General features: G+C 37.6%; 1 protein-coding gene across 1 annotated transcript; it reads right to left on the minus strand.

Annotated features, from left to right (window-relative positions):
* Positions 1-43: 43 nt before the first annotated feature.
* Positions 44-12,864, minus strand: neil3 (nei-like DNA glycosylase 3). Its single transcript, XM_051658062.1, is given in 12 exon segments — positions 44-254; positions 382-541; positions 3,960-4,347; positions 6,651-6,730; positions 6,732-6,815; positions 6,924-7,090; positions 7,230-7,304; positions 8,293-8,497; positions 8,860-8,994; positions 11,766-11,875; positions 11,997-12,107; positions 12,814-12,864. Coding segments are annotated over 12 exon segments (1,749 nt in total). The 3' UTR covers positions 44-71.
* Positions 12,865-13,082: the final 218 nt, after the last annotated feature.

Genomic DNA, 13,082 nt, shown 5'->3' on the forward strand with positions numbered 1-13,082 from the left:
AAAAGGCAAATACAGCTTCATTAGCATTTTAATACATTTACAAATTGTAATGTTAAACGCATGTTGTAGATTCAGCAACCGGGCAGAATTGAGATGCCAGGGCTCTTCTCAGCCCACTGGAAAAAGTTACATTGCTTTCCCATTTTAACTGGACACGTGTAGAAGTTGCGCCCATTATTTGGTCCAAGTTTTAGAACGGTCTTCATAAGAGTCCGTTTTCCATGATGACACATTGGAAAATGCAGGTCTGCCCACTGTTGCAAAAAAATAAGGTTGAAATGACCACAATATGTCAGTTTAGTTTCATTTTTGTCAGCTGACTGACTGACTCGGCTTTCTAAAGTTCTAAGCTAAAGCAAGTACTTTTTTTTTCTTTCTTACCTCAAAGAAGTTACAGTGAGTCTCTCTGGGCAAGGAGCAGGCGTAGAACTGTCTGCCTTTGTTTTCTCCTTCCTTAATGACGACCCTAAGGGTACATGGCCGGCGATGACTTTTGCAGCAGGGGTTTGTTGGTAGGGATGGATCATCACTCTGTGTGCCCCTTTAAAGGAGTTGCAAGATAAGGCATCTTTAAAAAAAAAAAAAATCACCCATATTTATTTAATATTTTGCCATCTAATCTAACTTCACTACATATCTTCAACTTGTTGATGCATAAACACTGACATAATGATAACTAGACTAAATAAGTAGAAAAACTTTGATGTTGGCTTGACAAAGCCTTATCTGAAAATACTTTTAAAAATTTTAAGTTTAATGGTTACAGACATTACAGAAAGAAAAACAGCCAGCTAGCAAAATAGATTGTCAAGTTAGATGTGTGTGAGAGAGAGGGAGAAAGAGACAAATCAGTTCAAACACCTTTTTGTGGGTTTGTTTACATTTGAATTTGACAGTTTGGAGTTTTAATTAATGAGCATTCCATTGGCCCATTTGAACATTTTATCCATGTACGTGCAAAACACCCTGGGCAAATACCAGTTGAAAGTGATCACCCCTATGCCCTACTCACTACAAATGACAGAGCTCTTGATGTGGGCACTCTGAAGGGAGCATGACATTACAGTTTGAATGTAGACACACTAAAAGTCTTCTGACAGGGCCCTTTGTGAAGAAGTTAACTTTCTTACTTTTGTTTGGAACGGCCCTTTGAGTGGGGTCCCCTTCTCGAAGTGAAGGCTGGAAAATGCCATTTGGAAAACACCCCCTGTCTACAGGAGTGGTGCAGCGCAATGCGGCAAAAGAAAATTGATATCTTTATAATGAATTATGCTGTCAACGCTTGATGTGTCCATCGCGTTGCGCCAACAGTAAACAGATGCCCCATTTTATTCTGTGCTGCACACAGTGACCTTACTCCTGCCAACAAGACAAACAAATGGTTTAAAACATTCACTTGGACATGTACAGTGTATACAGGCTCAAGGCATCGCGACCTGACATCCCTTGCGCAAGGGTTGCAATAACCGAAAACTCTTCGTCATTTACAGATTTTTTTTGAAACACGGACAGATAACTTCAAATGCTTTCCATTATTTTTACAGATAAAAAAAAGAAACAAGAAAACAATTTAAACCTAGTGCATCAGTTTTGATTTCACACTTTCTTTCTCACTCCCGCCGTGTGTGTGCCCTGCCCGTTTATTGCCTGGGATGTAGATGTGTTTTTAGGGCGATCCGATCACAAGTGGATAGAGGTCGACCGATAGTGGGTTTTGCCGATACGATAAGTAAGAAGAGGAAACAGGCAGACAGCTAATTAATCACCTGATAGTTTTTAAAATCTATAATATGAATGAAAACTGTCCACTCAATGTAAAATAGTGCTGAGCTTTAGTAAGTATCGCTTTCCATGGCGATCCTTCAATACATTTCTCCCACACAGGCTTCAAAGCCTTTGCCAACTGAAATGAATGAAACTCAAGTCTTGTCTTTTTAAATATAATTTTAAAATGTCACTGTATATTTTATATATAGTATCAATGTGCCCTCTCATGACCATCAAATTTATATTTCAGATTTAAATATTTTACCATGATCCTTTGAATACAGGAAAGGAAGTTTGGACAGAAGATTATTTTGTCAGAATAGAGAAAAGTTTGAAAAACCAAACAAAACTATAAAACGGAAAACTATAAAACTGCTCCTGGGCACATTCATGCGATAAACTGTGCTTGTGCATGATCTTCTGATGAAAGAGAACGGCTGAGCAAAAGCAAAAACTCAGCCAGCATTTTCACATATGGTTACCATTAACCTGAAATTGATGTATTACTGATAATTAACTTGTTAATCTACTTAGAAACTGGTGTTGTCACGGTACCAAATTTTCAGTAGTCCACACCGATACCGTTTTTTTTTACCGGTACCAAATTTCACAGATCTCGTTACCAATTTTGATACCACAGCAAAAATATGCAAATATGATAATGTGCTATTGACACATAAGTTTAGTTATTTTTATTAATTTAATAATTATTTTAATAATTATTATTTTCCAGAACATGCTATAGTTTAATTTAATTTCATCATCAAAATGGTGTATAATCATTTAATTCTTAAAACTTTTAATAATTGAAAATAGAACTTTTTAACATGTCATTGCATTTTTTGCAAATTAAGAGGAAAGGTAAGACGTTTACATTCTTGACTTTGGAACATTGTTCTAACCATTCTCCAGTGCAGCAATTAGTTATAACCAAATTAATTATCAAACCACCTTCGGCAACTATTGGCCTCGATTAATATGTAAATCAGAAATATCTGTCGACCTCTACAAGTGGACAGGCGCCATTTCCAAACACATCACCATTCACACCTGATCGTATATGCTTCTCTTTTGAACACATCTGTTTGTATTTAGTGTCTCTGATTTCATGACTGCATACATCAATCGTTATTACAGTTATGTCAATAAGTTACTGCATGATAATAAAATGCAAAAAGTATAAGAACAATAAGAAAGCTTGAAAAAAACTCAGCTTACCATTTCTGCCAATTATACTTGCATTTAATCCTAGTGCAAACATGACAGTTAGAGCAGAATTCTCTTATTCCAACGGAGAACCTGTTTTAACTGAGCTGATGTGCTTTATATCAGACACTGAAGTTCAGGGAAGTCTGTACATGACTGTACACACTTTTCAAATTTTCCATCTAGACTGCATTTCCTTTTCAAGCCACACGTAACCGGCAAATCATTACAGGTAGAGTTTTCACCCTAAAACTCCTGTTGAACTAGAATCGCGCTTGAGTCAAAAATCTATTATACATGATCTGTAGCTACTGTTCATGCCATTATAAAGGATGCCACACTCCTGATATTATCCTCAGTATTTATGAAATGAAAACAAGTATGACGGATAAAAAAATACCAGATCAGTCTGGTTTTTGAAAAACCCCTAAACAAAATTTGTTGAACTAAAGTAAATTGGCTTTGTCAAGCCAACATAATTATTTTTTTATTTTTTGGAATGCCCAATTCCCAAGTGATTCACCTCAATCTGGGTGGCAGAGGACGAATCCCAGCTGCCTCCGCATCTAAGACCGTCAACCCGCGCATCTTATCGTGTGGCTTGTTGAGCGTGTTGCCACGGAGACATAGCGTGTGTGGAGGCTTCACGCCATCCACCACAGCATCCGCACGCCCCAACAAGAACGAACCACATTATAGCAACGACGAGGAGGTTACCTCATGTGACTCTATCCTCCCTAGCAACCGGGCAAATTTGGTTGCTTAGGAGACCTGGCTGGAGTCACTCAGCATGCCCTGGGATTTGAACTAGCGAACTCCAGGGATGGTAGCCAGCGTCTTTTACCACTGAGCTACCCAGGCCCCGTCAAGCCAACATAATTAACAATAAATCAAAATAGCTGATATTATTTGGTTATAGTCCAAGCTCCACAATATACACATACTTATTTATTATTGTAACCTAAACTCTTAATGCACTCACTCACCTTGGGGAGATGTTCTGCACACTTCCCCCAGAAAGCACTCCATTCGTGGATTTCATCCTCTTGTTAGGCTGACTGTGGCTTGCTAGAGATTTTATCTTATAGGGCTCATTGCCTTTGAATTGCATCCCAGTCACACCATTACTGGGACTCTTCTGCTGCCAGTTGCTGTGTGCGCTCAGACCCATCGCTGTCTCTGGAGTGTTCGTCTGGTTAATGGCAGGACTTAAGGGAGAGTCAGGTTTTGCACAGAGGTTGGTTAGGACAAGAGTGGTGGTCCCAAATGCAGCCCTACGACTCATCTTTATTTCCAGCAGGGGTTTGCTAAAAGTGTTGCAGGAGTAGCGGATAACGTCTTGACTCAAAGGTGAATGTTCCAGCTTTGTGGACTCTTTTGGTAATGAGAAGAGGTGATTTCAAGGGTATAGGTTGTTAGGCATGGATGGCATCTGTTCAGTTAAAATGACCGACATTTGGAAATTTTCCCTTTTCACACAAGTATTGTTAATATTTAGGCACCTAACATGCAATTCTGGATGGATTTTGATGAAGCAACAGTATAGGGGCACAAATCTTTGGTGAGTTAAGGTGGCTCATTGCCAAATTCTGTGTAAAGTCTGTGCATGAAAACCGTACTAAAATGTCAGCTCTTATCTGCCAACAGAAATAGAATAAGTGGATATAATAACCTAGTATCAGAGTCAGCTCTGCAGCTTTAGTTCTGTGTAAATGAAATGCTTTATCAAAGTGACCTTAAGCTTAAGGCCAAAGTATACTTTCGGATGTGTGCGTTGCGGATCACTCCGCGCACAGTATGTGTAACGCAAATTGCGTCATCAGCACAGCTGCTAGGCTTGAGCGCCTATATTTTCTTGACTTGCACCAGAGTCCTTCTAGTGGAGCCTACGAGCTTAGCCTAAAATAGCATAACCCGGAGCTCCCATAGACATTCTATGGGCGGTACACTGGTGAGGAGACAAGGGGCCGTTCTTTTTGAATGGATGTCTATGAGATACAAGAGCTCATCACTTAATGAACTGACTGCCTTTCCACTAATTTTCAACATAACAATCCTTTTGCAATGAACTATGTGTAGAGTTTACAACAATAAATGTATGTTTTATAAGAGAAGTCACAGACAATTTTGCAACAGGTCGGTGTCACTTTTGGGCTCTCCACTTTCATTTGTAAGATATCGGCAAACAGTGAATTTTGTCGTAACACACTTGTTGACAGTTATGCTCTCTCCTATGATAGAAACGCGGAGGTTGATATCCAGTGGCTTCAATTCACCAAAAGCCAAGGTATGGCAAGTTCCGATGAAGTCATCCAATCTTACTTCATAACGTCACAGCATCAAGTCAAGTCCCAAATATTTTAATTAATTCTTGACAATATCAAAACGTGCTGCAGCGGCCATCCTCAAATATCACACTGAAGCGCCTATTTACACACTAAATACTCTATTGAAAAGCAGCTTCATATGACTCAAATTCATAGGCTGCTTGTACTGTACATACTGAAGCCATATGACAAATTGAAAAGCAAGCACAGGTAAATTTATAGTAGAGAGAAAAACAACAAAAATGTTAACAGCACCAGCCTTAAAATAAGACACACATGCGCCCGAAGATAAATCACATAGCTTTGTTCATAACCCAACAAATTAGTAAGTTGCTGTTATAAGAATGAACAAAAATAGAACAATAAAGCCAAACCTTACCTAATGATGATCTTAATTTCTTTTCATTTGAAAAGCAATAAATTAATCCATTTATTTACATTTATTTAAACTTATTTATTCTTCTTTATTTAAAATAGTCTACTATTGATGTAGATATTAACAAATTAAATTAAAACAATTTAGCCTTCACGTGTTTCTCCAAAACATTGCTTCAAGTTTTTAAAGTAATTATTCAAGAGCCAGTAATAAAGCAGAGTAATGAAATAAAGAACAGTGTAAACAGTGCTTTAAGTTATTCAGTAACAGCAGCAATTAAATATTAAAATAGTGATATAAAAACATTAAAAAGTAATCTAATACAAATATTACCACTTAAAATATTGACAATCTTTACTGCACGATTATTCGATTAACATTAATACAGAACCAATGCATTCACAGTTTGACTGATAAGCAGACCTGTCATTGAAATGTAATGGCTTAAAGCTACTAAAGTTATCTAGCCAAGGACGGTGAGTGATTTTGTTGCTTGATTAATATTAACAACAGACTTATAACAGCTGCAACAGGTCTACAAGGTACAGATCGGATATTTTAAGATTTTTGTCCTGTCTGCATCACATTACACGTTAACAGCTGTATTTACAATAATATCACGTCCCGTCTGTTTACACACTCGTAATACATTAACAGCTGTGTCATTTCGCGTCAATGGGGGCATTTTGAAGCGCATTTAAATGTTCATGACCACAGCTTACCACGAGATAGGAGTGCTCTATAGTCTGTACACGCAGCCTTAAGCATGTAACCGCGGCTGTAGTCACACAAACAGCGCACGGACATAGCTGCGGGAAGTAGGTGCTGCAGCACCCCCTGCATATGCTTTTTTTAAATAAACAGAATTAAATTATTTTAAAAGTTTGATCATCATTTTGTGAATTGATCAAGAATCGTTTGAGAAATAGAGATGCATCAGTGAATATATTTTTTTCTCTATGTCCCAAACTTACCCTCCGGTCTAGGGCTCATACAACCATCGCACAACTTGCTGCTTGGGGAATTTATTAGAGTACAAAGAGAACAGACCCACTTCCTCTCTCTTGGCCACATGATCGTTGCTACTCATTTCTCCCAGATAAGCACATCCAATCAAACCATTTCAAGTTGGGAGTTTACTGTCAAGGTGAAAAGACAACAAGTTCTGAATGGAGTGCTCGGATCTTGGCCTGTAAGTGTGTGCGTGTGCATGAATAAGAAACTGTGTGAGAGGACATACAGCTTACTTGATGTTGACTTCGCTTGGATCACCTGTCTGACAGTGCTGACAGAAGTATGTCATCCTACCATTTTCTCCCAGTCGACAGACAGTGACAGTTCCACTGCACTGGCCACAGTTTGGACGTTTGTACACCTTGTAATGCTTGTAGAGTGGGGATCCATTCTTTCTACACTGAATGTTTTGGAAGGTACAGAGAAAATAAATTGTAACAGGCCTGACAGAAGTAAAATCTCAAAACATTGTTCCAGCAGGTTCTAACTATGTTTACCAGTGTTTTGAGAGTATTTGAAATGGAGGGGGAATAACATACCTTATAAAACAGCAAGGTGAATTCATGCGTCATCTTCACAAGATGATTGACCTGTTCACTTGTCAACTGGTTGACCTTTGAAAGGACAGTACAATTAATTATATAAAAAAACACCCAAAAATCATTTCAACCAGCTGTTTTCAACTGGTGGGCCGCAACTCAAAACTGAGTTGCAGGTCTATTATGGTAGGGTAGAGGACAGCAGGGAAAAACAATGTTAAATGCAAATAATAAAATGCAACTAACCATATAATCATGTTTAGTTACGATAGCCAAACAAAAGGCCTGCCATCTTTTATGAAAAATCATATCTTTTGCTGTTGCGTTCAAAGGCCATGCATCAAGTCAAACTTTACGGTGTTTTGGTACAACTGCAAACTCATACATTACTTGGAAATATAACAAATTCTAATACAGTATTTGGCCCAGTGTTTAGCATGTGATGGGGCCGTCCACACCTAACATGTTTCTGGTCTGTCTGTGCACTTTTTCCATTGTTTATCTATGTATACGTGCACTACTAGACAGACGTCTTCAACTACTGTGCCACGTCCAGCTGCTTTTTCAGCATCTTGCGCAGGAACACCATATATTTTAGATGGCATGTAAGGATTAAAAAGTAAAATAAAAAAATAAAAAAACATTTTAGAATCGCGTCTCCAGATTTTTTTTTAAGCATTGTGTCTATACTAGCATGTTTTTGTTTTTTCGCAAAAACACGTTCAGTCTGAATGGCCCCTAGTAAACCACTCTTCTGCAGTTGTTTATGCATTTACAAAACTGTACATTTTCCTATTCAGCCTATATTTGGAAATAATTTTGTATATTGTTGGGCCTATGCAGTTTCAGGTAAATATTGATTTCAATGTTTCATTTTAAGGCCATTTTTGTTGGCATTTCAAACAAACTATTACATGTGTTGGGACACCACTTGATGTCCAATGTAAAGTCTGGGTTCTGAAGCAAAACCAGCTAAGCATCACAGATTTAAAATATGGTGCAAAAGATAACCAAATAATTCAACTGCAACAAAGAAATATTTGACTTTACAAAAGAAACGTACCTTAACAGCACGGTTAAGGCCACTGTCGAAGAGGGCTTCATTTTTAATTATGTTTCCTACACCAGGTAGGACGGACTGATCCAATAGAGCATTCTATCCATTCTCTCTCTTTACAGCTTCCACCTCCCGAGAGAAACTAAACTTGGATGAACAGATATCAAGAACCTCCATGGCTCTTACTTTCTGCTCACAGTCTTCTGAGAGTCTGAGAGGGAGCAAACAGAATTACTATTGCCTCAAGGGTCTGAATCTTTGAAGGCTCAGTGTAAAATGAAGTGTTCAGGCTGTCTGGATCACGCTGAGTTATGAGAGTCTGGAATTTAATCCAGCAGAGAAAGTGTTGCTGCAGTAGGGAAGTTGCCTTCTTAAGAGTTATACTTAATAAGCTGCCTACCAGATGTACATCAGTATAAAATGCTTGACTGTGAAGGGCTTTAAATGAAGAATCACTTTTGTGCAATTTAATTTAGCATTAAATGTAATCCTTATACCAAAATCCTTATGGAACTGAAGTTTTATATGGAACAACTATGTTAGAATTATATTTATTAGTAGAAGACATTTTACCTGATTTCAACAGTTGTGTCAAAAAAGCAGACAACATCACTGGAAAGTTGAACAACCAGAGCTGGTGGTTTTCCCTTCAGATCTTTCCTCTCCACAGGATTTATTTTCAAGGAACCATTCATACCAAAGTGCAATCTAAAACGACACAAATTTCCATTGCAGTTATCAGGGTTCACACAGTTTTTGTCTGCTGAATAACTGGATAAGTATTTTTACAAATCATTTTGTTGAGATATCAGCGGTGGATTTCAACTGGTATTTCAGGTACCAACCCTTAGAATTCATAGATTTAAACCCCTGAAGATAATTTTGTGTCTCATAGGAAACTTTAGCAAATAGCAAATTCAAGACCACACCCTCTTGTGTCACTGCAGTGGCGTGGGGGTAATGAAAGTGTGGATGTGCTTTTTTCGTGCAGATGACCCTGGTTCAAATCTGCCTTTTGTCCCCCTATTATTTCCTTTATTACTACTTATAATAATACATAAAAATAAATAAAAGTTTGAAAGGTTGAGGTCGAGGAGTTGAGAGAAAGGTTTGATTCAATAAAATTAACCATGGTTTTACTATAGTAATATTGTAGTAGCAATGTCCTTTGGCAGAAGCCATGGTTTTAATGCAATTATCCATGATGTTACTACAGTAAGATGGTGTTAATATAGTAACCATATTTAATTTTGTGGTTACTATGTTTTTACTACAAAATACAATTTTGATATGATGGTTACTGTAGTAAAACCATTGTTAATTTTTGTAAGGGAAGGTTAGGGGTTGGTGTAGGGTGCCTGTGGGACAAACACGCTGTCATGATACCTCTATACTGTATGCTAATCAGTAGTGCAAATAGCATCTGTTGCTATTAATACTTAGTGCAAATAACCTCTGGCTTTATTCATTTAGAAGTCTTGTATCTAACTTCTGATTTTTCCATGAGGTTTTCCATGACTGTGGGAGTTATAAATCTATTCTACTCTAACATACAGCTGTGCTCAAAAGTTTGCATACCTTTGGTAATATATGTACCATTTTTAAAGAAAACATGAGTGAGCAGGCAAAACACATTTCTTTTATTTCTTATGGGATTCATATTCAACTGTAGGTTATAACAGAATGGCACAATCATAAAACAAAACATGGCAACAAAGAAAAAAATGAAATGACCCCTGTTCAGAAGTCTGCATACCCTTAGTTCTTAATACTGTGTATTGCCCCCTTTAGCATCAATGACAGTGTGCAATCTTTTGTAATAGTTGTCTATGAGGCCCCAAATTCTTGCAGGTGGTATAGCTGCCCATTCGTCTTGGCAAAATGCCTCCAGGTCATGCAAAGTCTTTGGTCGTCTTGCATGAACTGCACGTTTGAGATCTCCCCAGAGTGGCTCGATGATATTAAGGTCAGGAGACTGTGATGGCCACTCCAGAACCTTCACCTTTTTCTGCTGTAACCACTGAAGGGTCAACCTGGCCTTGTGCTTAGGGTCACTGTTGTGCTGGAAAGCAGCTTTCCATGTGCAGCTTTCGTGCAGAAGAATGCAAATTGTCAGCCAGTATTTTCTGATAACATGCTGCATTCATCTTGCCATCAATTTCCACAAGATTCCCCGTGCCTTTAGCGCTCACACACCCCCAAAACATCAGTGAGCCACCACCATGCTTCACAGTGGGGATGGTATTCTTTTCACTATTGGCCTTGTTGACCCCTCTCCAAACATAGCACTTATGGTTGTGACCATAAAGCTCTATTTTGGTCTCGTCACTCCAAATAACAGTGTGCCAGAAGCTTTGAGGCGTGTCAAGGTGTTGTCGGGCATATTGTAACAGGGCTTTTTTGTGGCATTTGCAACTCGACCATAAGGCTCATTTCTGTTTTAGTATCGTCGTGTTGTGCTCCTTGAAACAATCACACCGTCTTTTTCCAGAGGAGCCTGTATTTCTCCTGAGGTTACCTGTGGGTTTTTCTTCCCAAACGATTCTTCTGGCAGTTGTGGCTGAAATCTTTCTTGGTCTACCTGATCTTGGCTTGGTATCAAGAGATCCCCGAATTTTCCACTTCTTAATAAGTGATTGCACAGTACTGACTGGCATTTTCAAGGCTCTGGATATCTTTTTATATCCTTTTCCATCTTTATAAAGTTCCGTTACATTGTTATGCAGGTCTTTTGACAGTTCTTTTCTGCTCCCCATGGCTCAGTATCTAGCCTGCGCAGTGCATCCACGTGAGAGCAAACAAACTCACTGACTATTTATACACAGATACTAATTGCAATTTTAAAAGCCACAGGTGTGGGAAATTAACCTTTAATTGCCATTTAAACCTGTGTGTGTCACCTTGTGTGTCTGTAACAAGGCCAAACATTCAAGGGTATGTAAACTTTTGATCAGGGCCATTTGGGTGATTTCTGTTATCATTATGATTTAAAAAGGAGCCAAACAACTATGTGATAATAAATGGATTCATATGATCACTATCCTTAAATAAAAGACAGTTTTTTTTTTTTTTTTTTTTTTTTGCATGATCAGTCATATTTTCAAAATCAATGCCAAAATTTCAGTTTCTGCCAGGGTATGCAAACTTTTGAGCACAACTGTATTACATTGACATCCTTAACTCATATACTGACAGTTACCATTTCCCAAATTGTTTTTTTAAAAGCAAAGTCAATTTAATAAGAACATTATTTCATGACTCGAATGCTTCGGCTCCCTTTATAATATATTTTCATATCTAAACAGGGCCCTGGGAAGCAAGCCAGCAAAATTCAATCAGTTGTGATATGGAAAGAAACTTACATTAGGTGTATGACTTCCTACAAATCACTACCCAAAACGATCATTTAAAACAGAAAGCACAAAGTCAATGACTCATTAAATCTACTCTGATTTAATTGATTTGCGTTGTACACACACCTCAAAGCTCTGAAGCCGAAATACATGAACATCTCTTTCCCCAGTGTCTCCACTCCTGTGAACACACAGCCCATAAAACTCTGGAAAGAGCTTCTGGTACTGGCATCTAACTAAAAGAGATACAACACTTTTTTAAAAGGGTAAACGTTCATATCCAAAAGACATTTTTAAAGAATTAGTACACTGGCTTTGTATAAGAGGACTGCAGTCTGCTCAGCTGAACTGACATGCACTTACTCTTGATGAATTTCCAAGTACATCTAAAAATTTCTGTCTCTTTTGAACACTTGCACGCATCTTCTCTCCATTTAGTGTGCATCCTGGACCCTCAATCACTGTGATCTGTATTTACCTGTTTTTGAGAGAACAAGTGAACAAATCGAACAGTGGAACTAGTCTCGGTATTGGTTCTCGCGTGAGCAAAGAGAACCCGCCTGATGATTCAAATCTGCGCATGCGTGAAATGAAATCCAAACGTTACAGGGTTGCATTGGAAACTTTTTTTTAAGCAACTAAAAAGTATACGCTATATTTTAGAGGTCCTTTATACAACAGTATACAAACATATACACATTTATACACAAAACAGTCAGAGTGTGGTTGGATTGAGAAAAGTTGCATTAGAACATAATAAAAGTGGTTTGCAAATTTGCCAGTCTGTTTGGGTTACATAAACTATTTGCAGGACAGATCGAAGACGATACGAAATTATACCCTTTGTCCGTCAGTCCTGCGTTTTATTAAAATATAACAAGTATTTTTTTTTCTTATCTTTTTTTACATTTACATATGGGTGGTAGACATCATTCAAGATTTTAGGTTGCAATTTATTTATATGAGGGGAAAGTGCATATTTTTAGTTGTTGCAATTGATCATGTCATTTATGTTAGTCACCACTTTTGATAAACTTTTTATCTTCACTAAGTCATTTCAGTGGTTCTGTGGTTTGACAAACAAATGTGGTCTCTCATTTAATGAAGTTATGGAAATGGCATGCACAATAATTGTTATACATTTTTTTTAAAAATACATTTAAATAGCATTTACATTCATGCTGATCATTTTGATATCCATGCTTTTCTGTATTTCACAGTTCATGATGAGTCACACCCCAGGACAATTTCCAGGACATTTGAAATATAAATAATAATAGTAATAGTAGTAGTTGTAGTAATAATAATAGCCTAATAATAAATACATACATTAGTATAAATAATAAAACACACATAGTTTGAATGAATAATTTCATGTTTATGGATCATTTCATGTTGTTATTTGGTGTCCAACCAAACCAAAGTCTTTAATGTCAACTGCCC

Source organism: Myxocyprinus asiaticus, chromosome 27 (assembly GCF_019703515.2).
Source record: "Myxocyprinus asiaticus isolate MX2 ecotype Aquarium Trade chromosome 27, UBuf_Myxa_2, whole genome shotgun sequence".
Lineage (NCBI taxonomy): Eukaryota > Metazoa > Chordata > Actinopteri > Cypriniformes > Catostomidae > Myxocyprinus > Myxocyprinus asiaticus.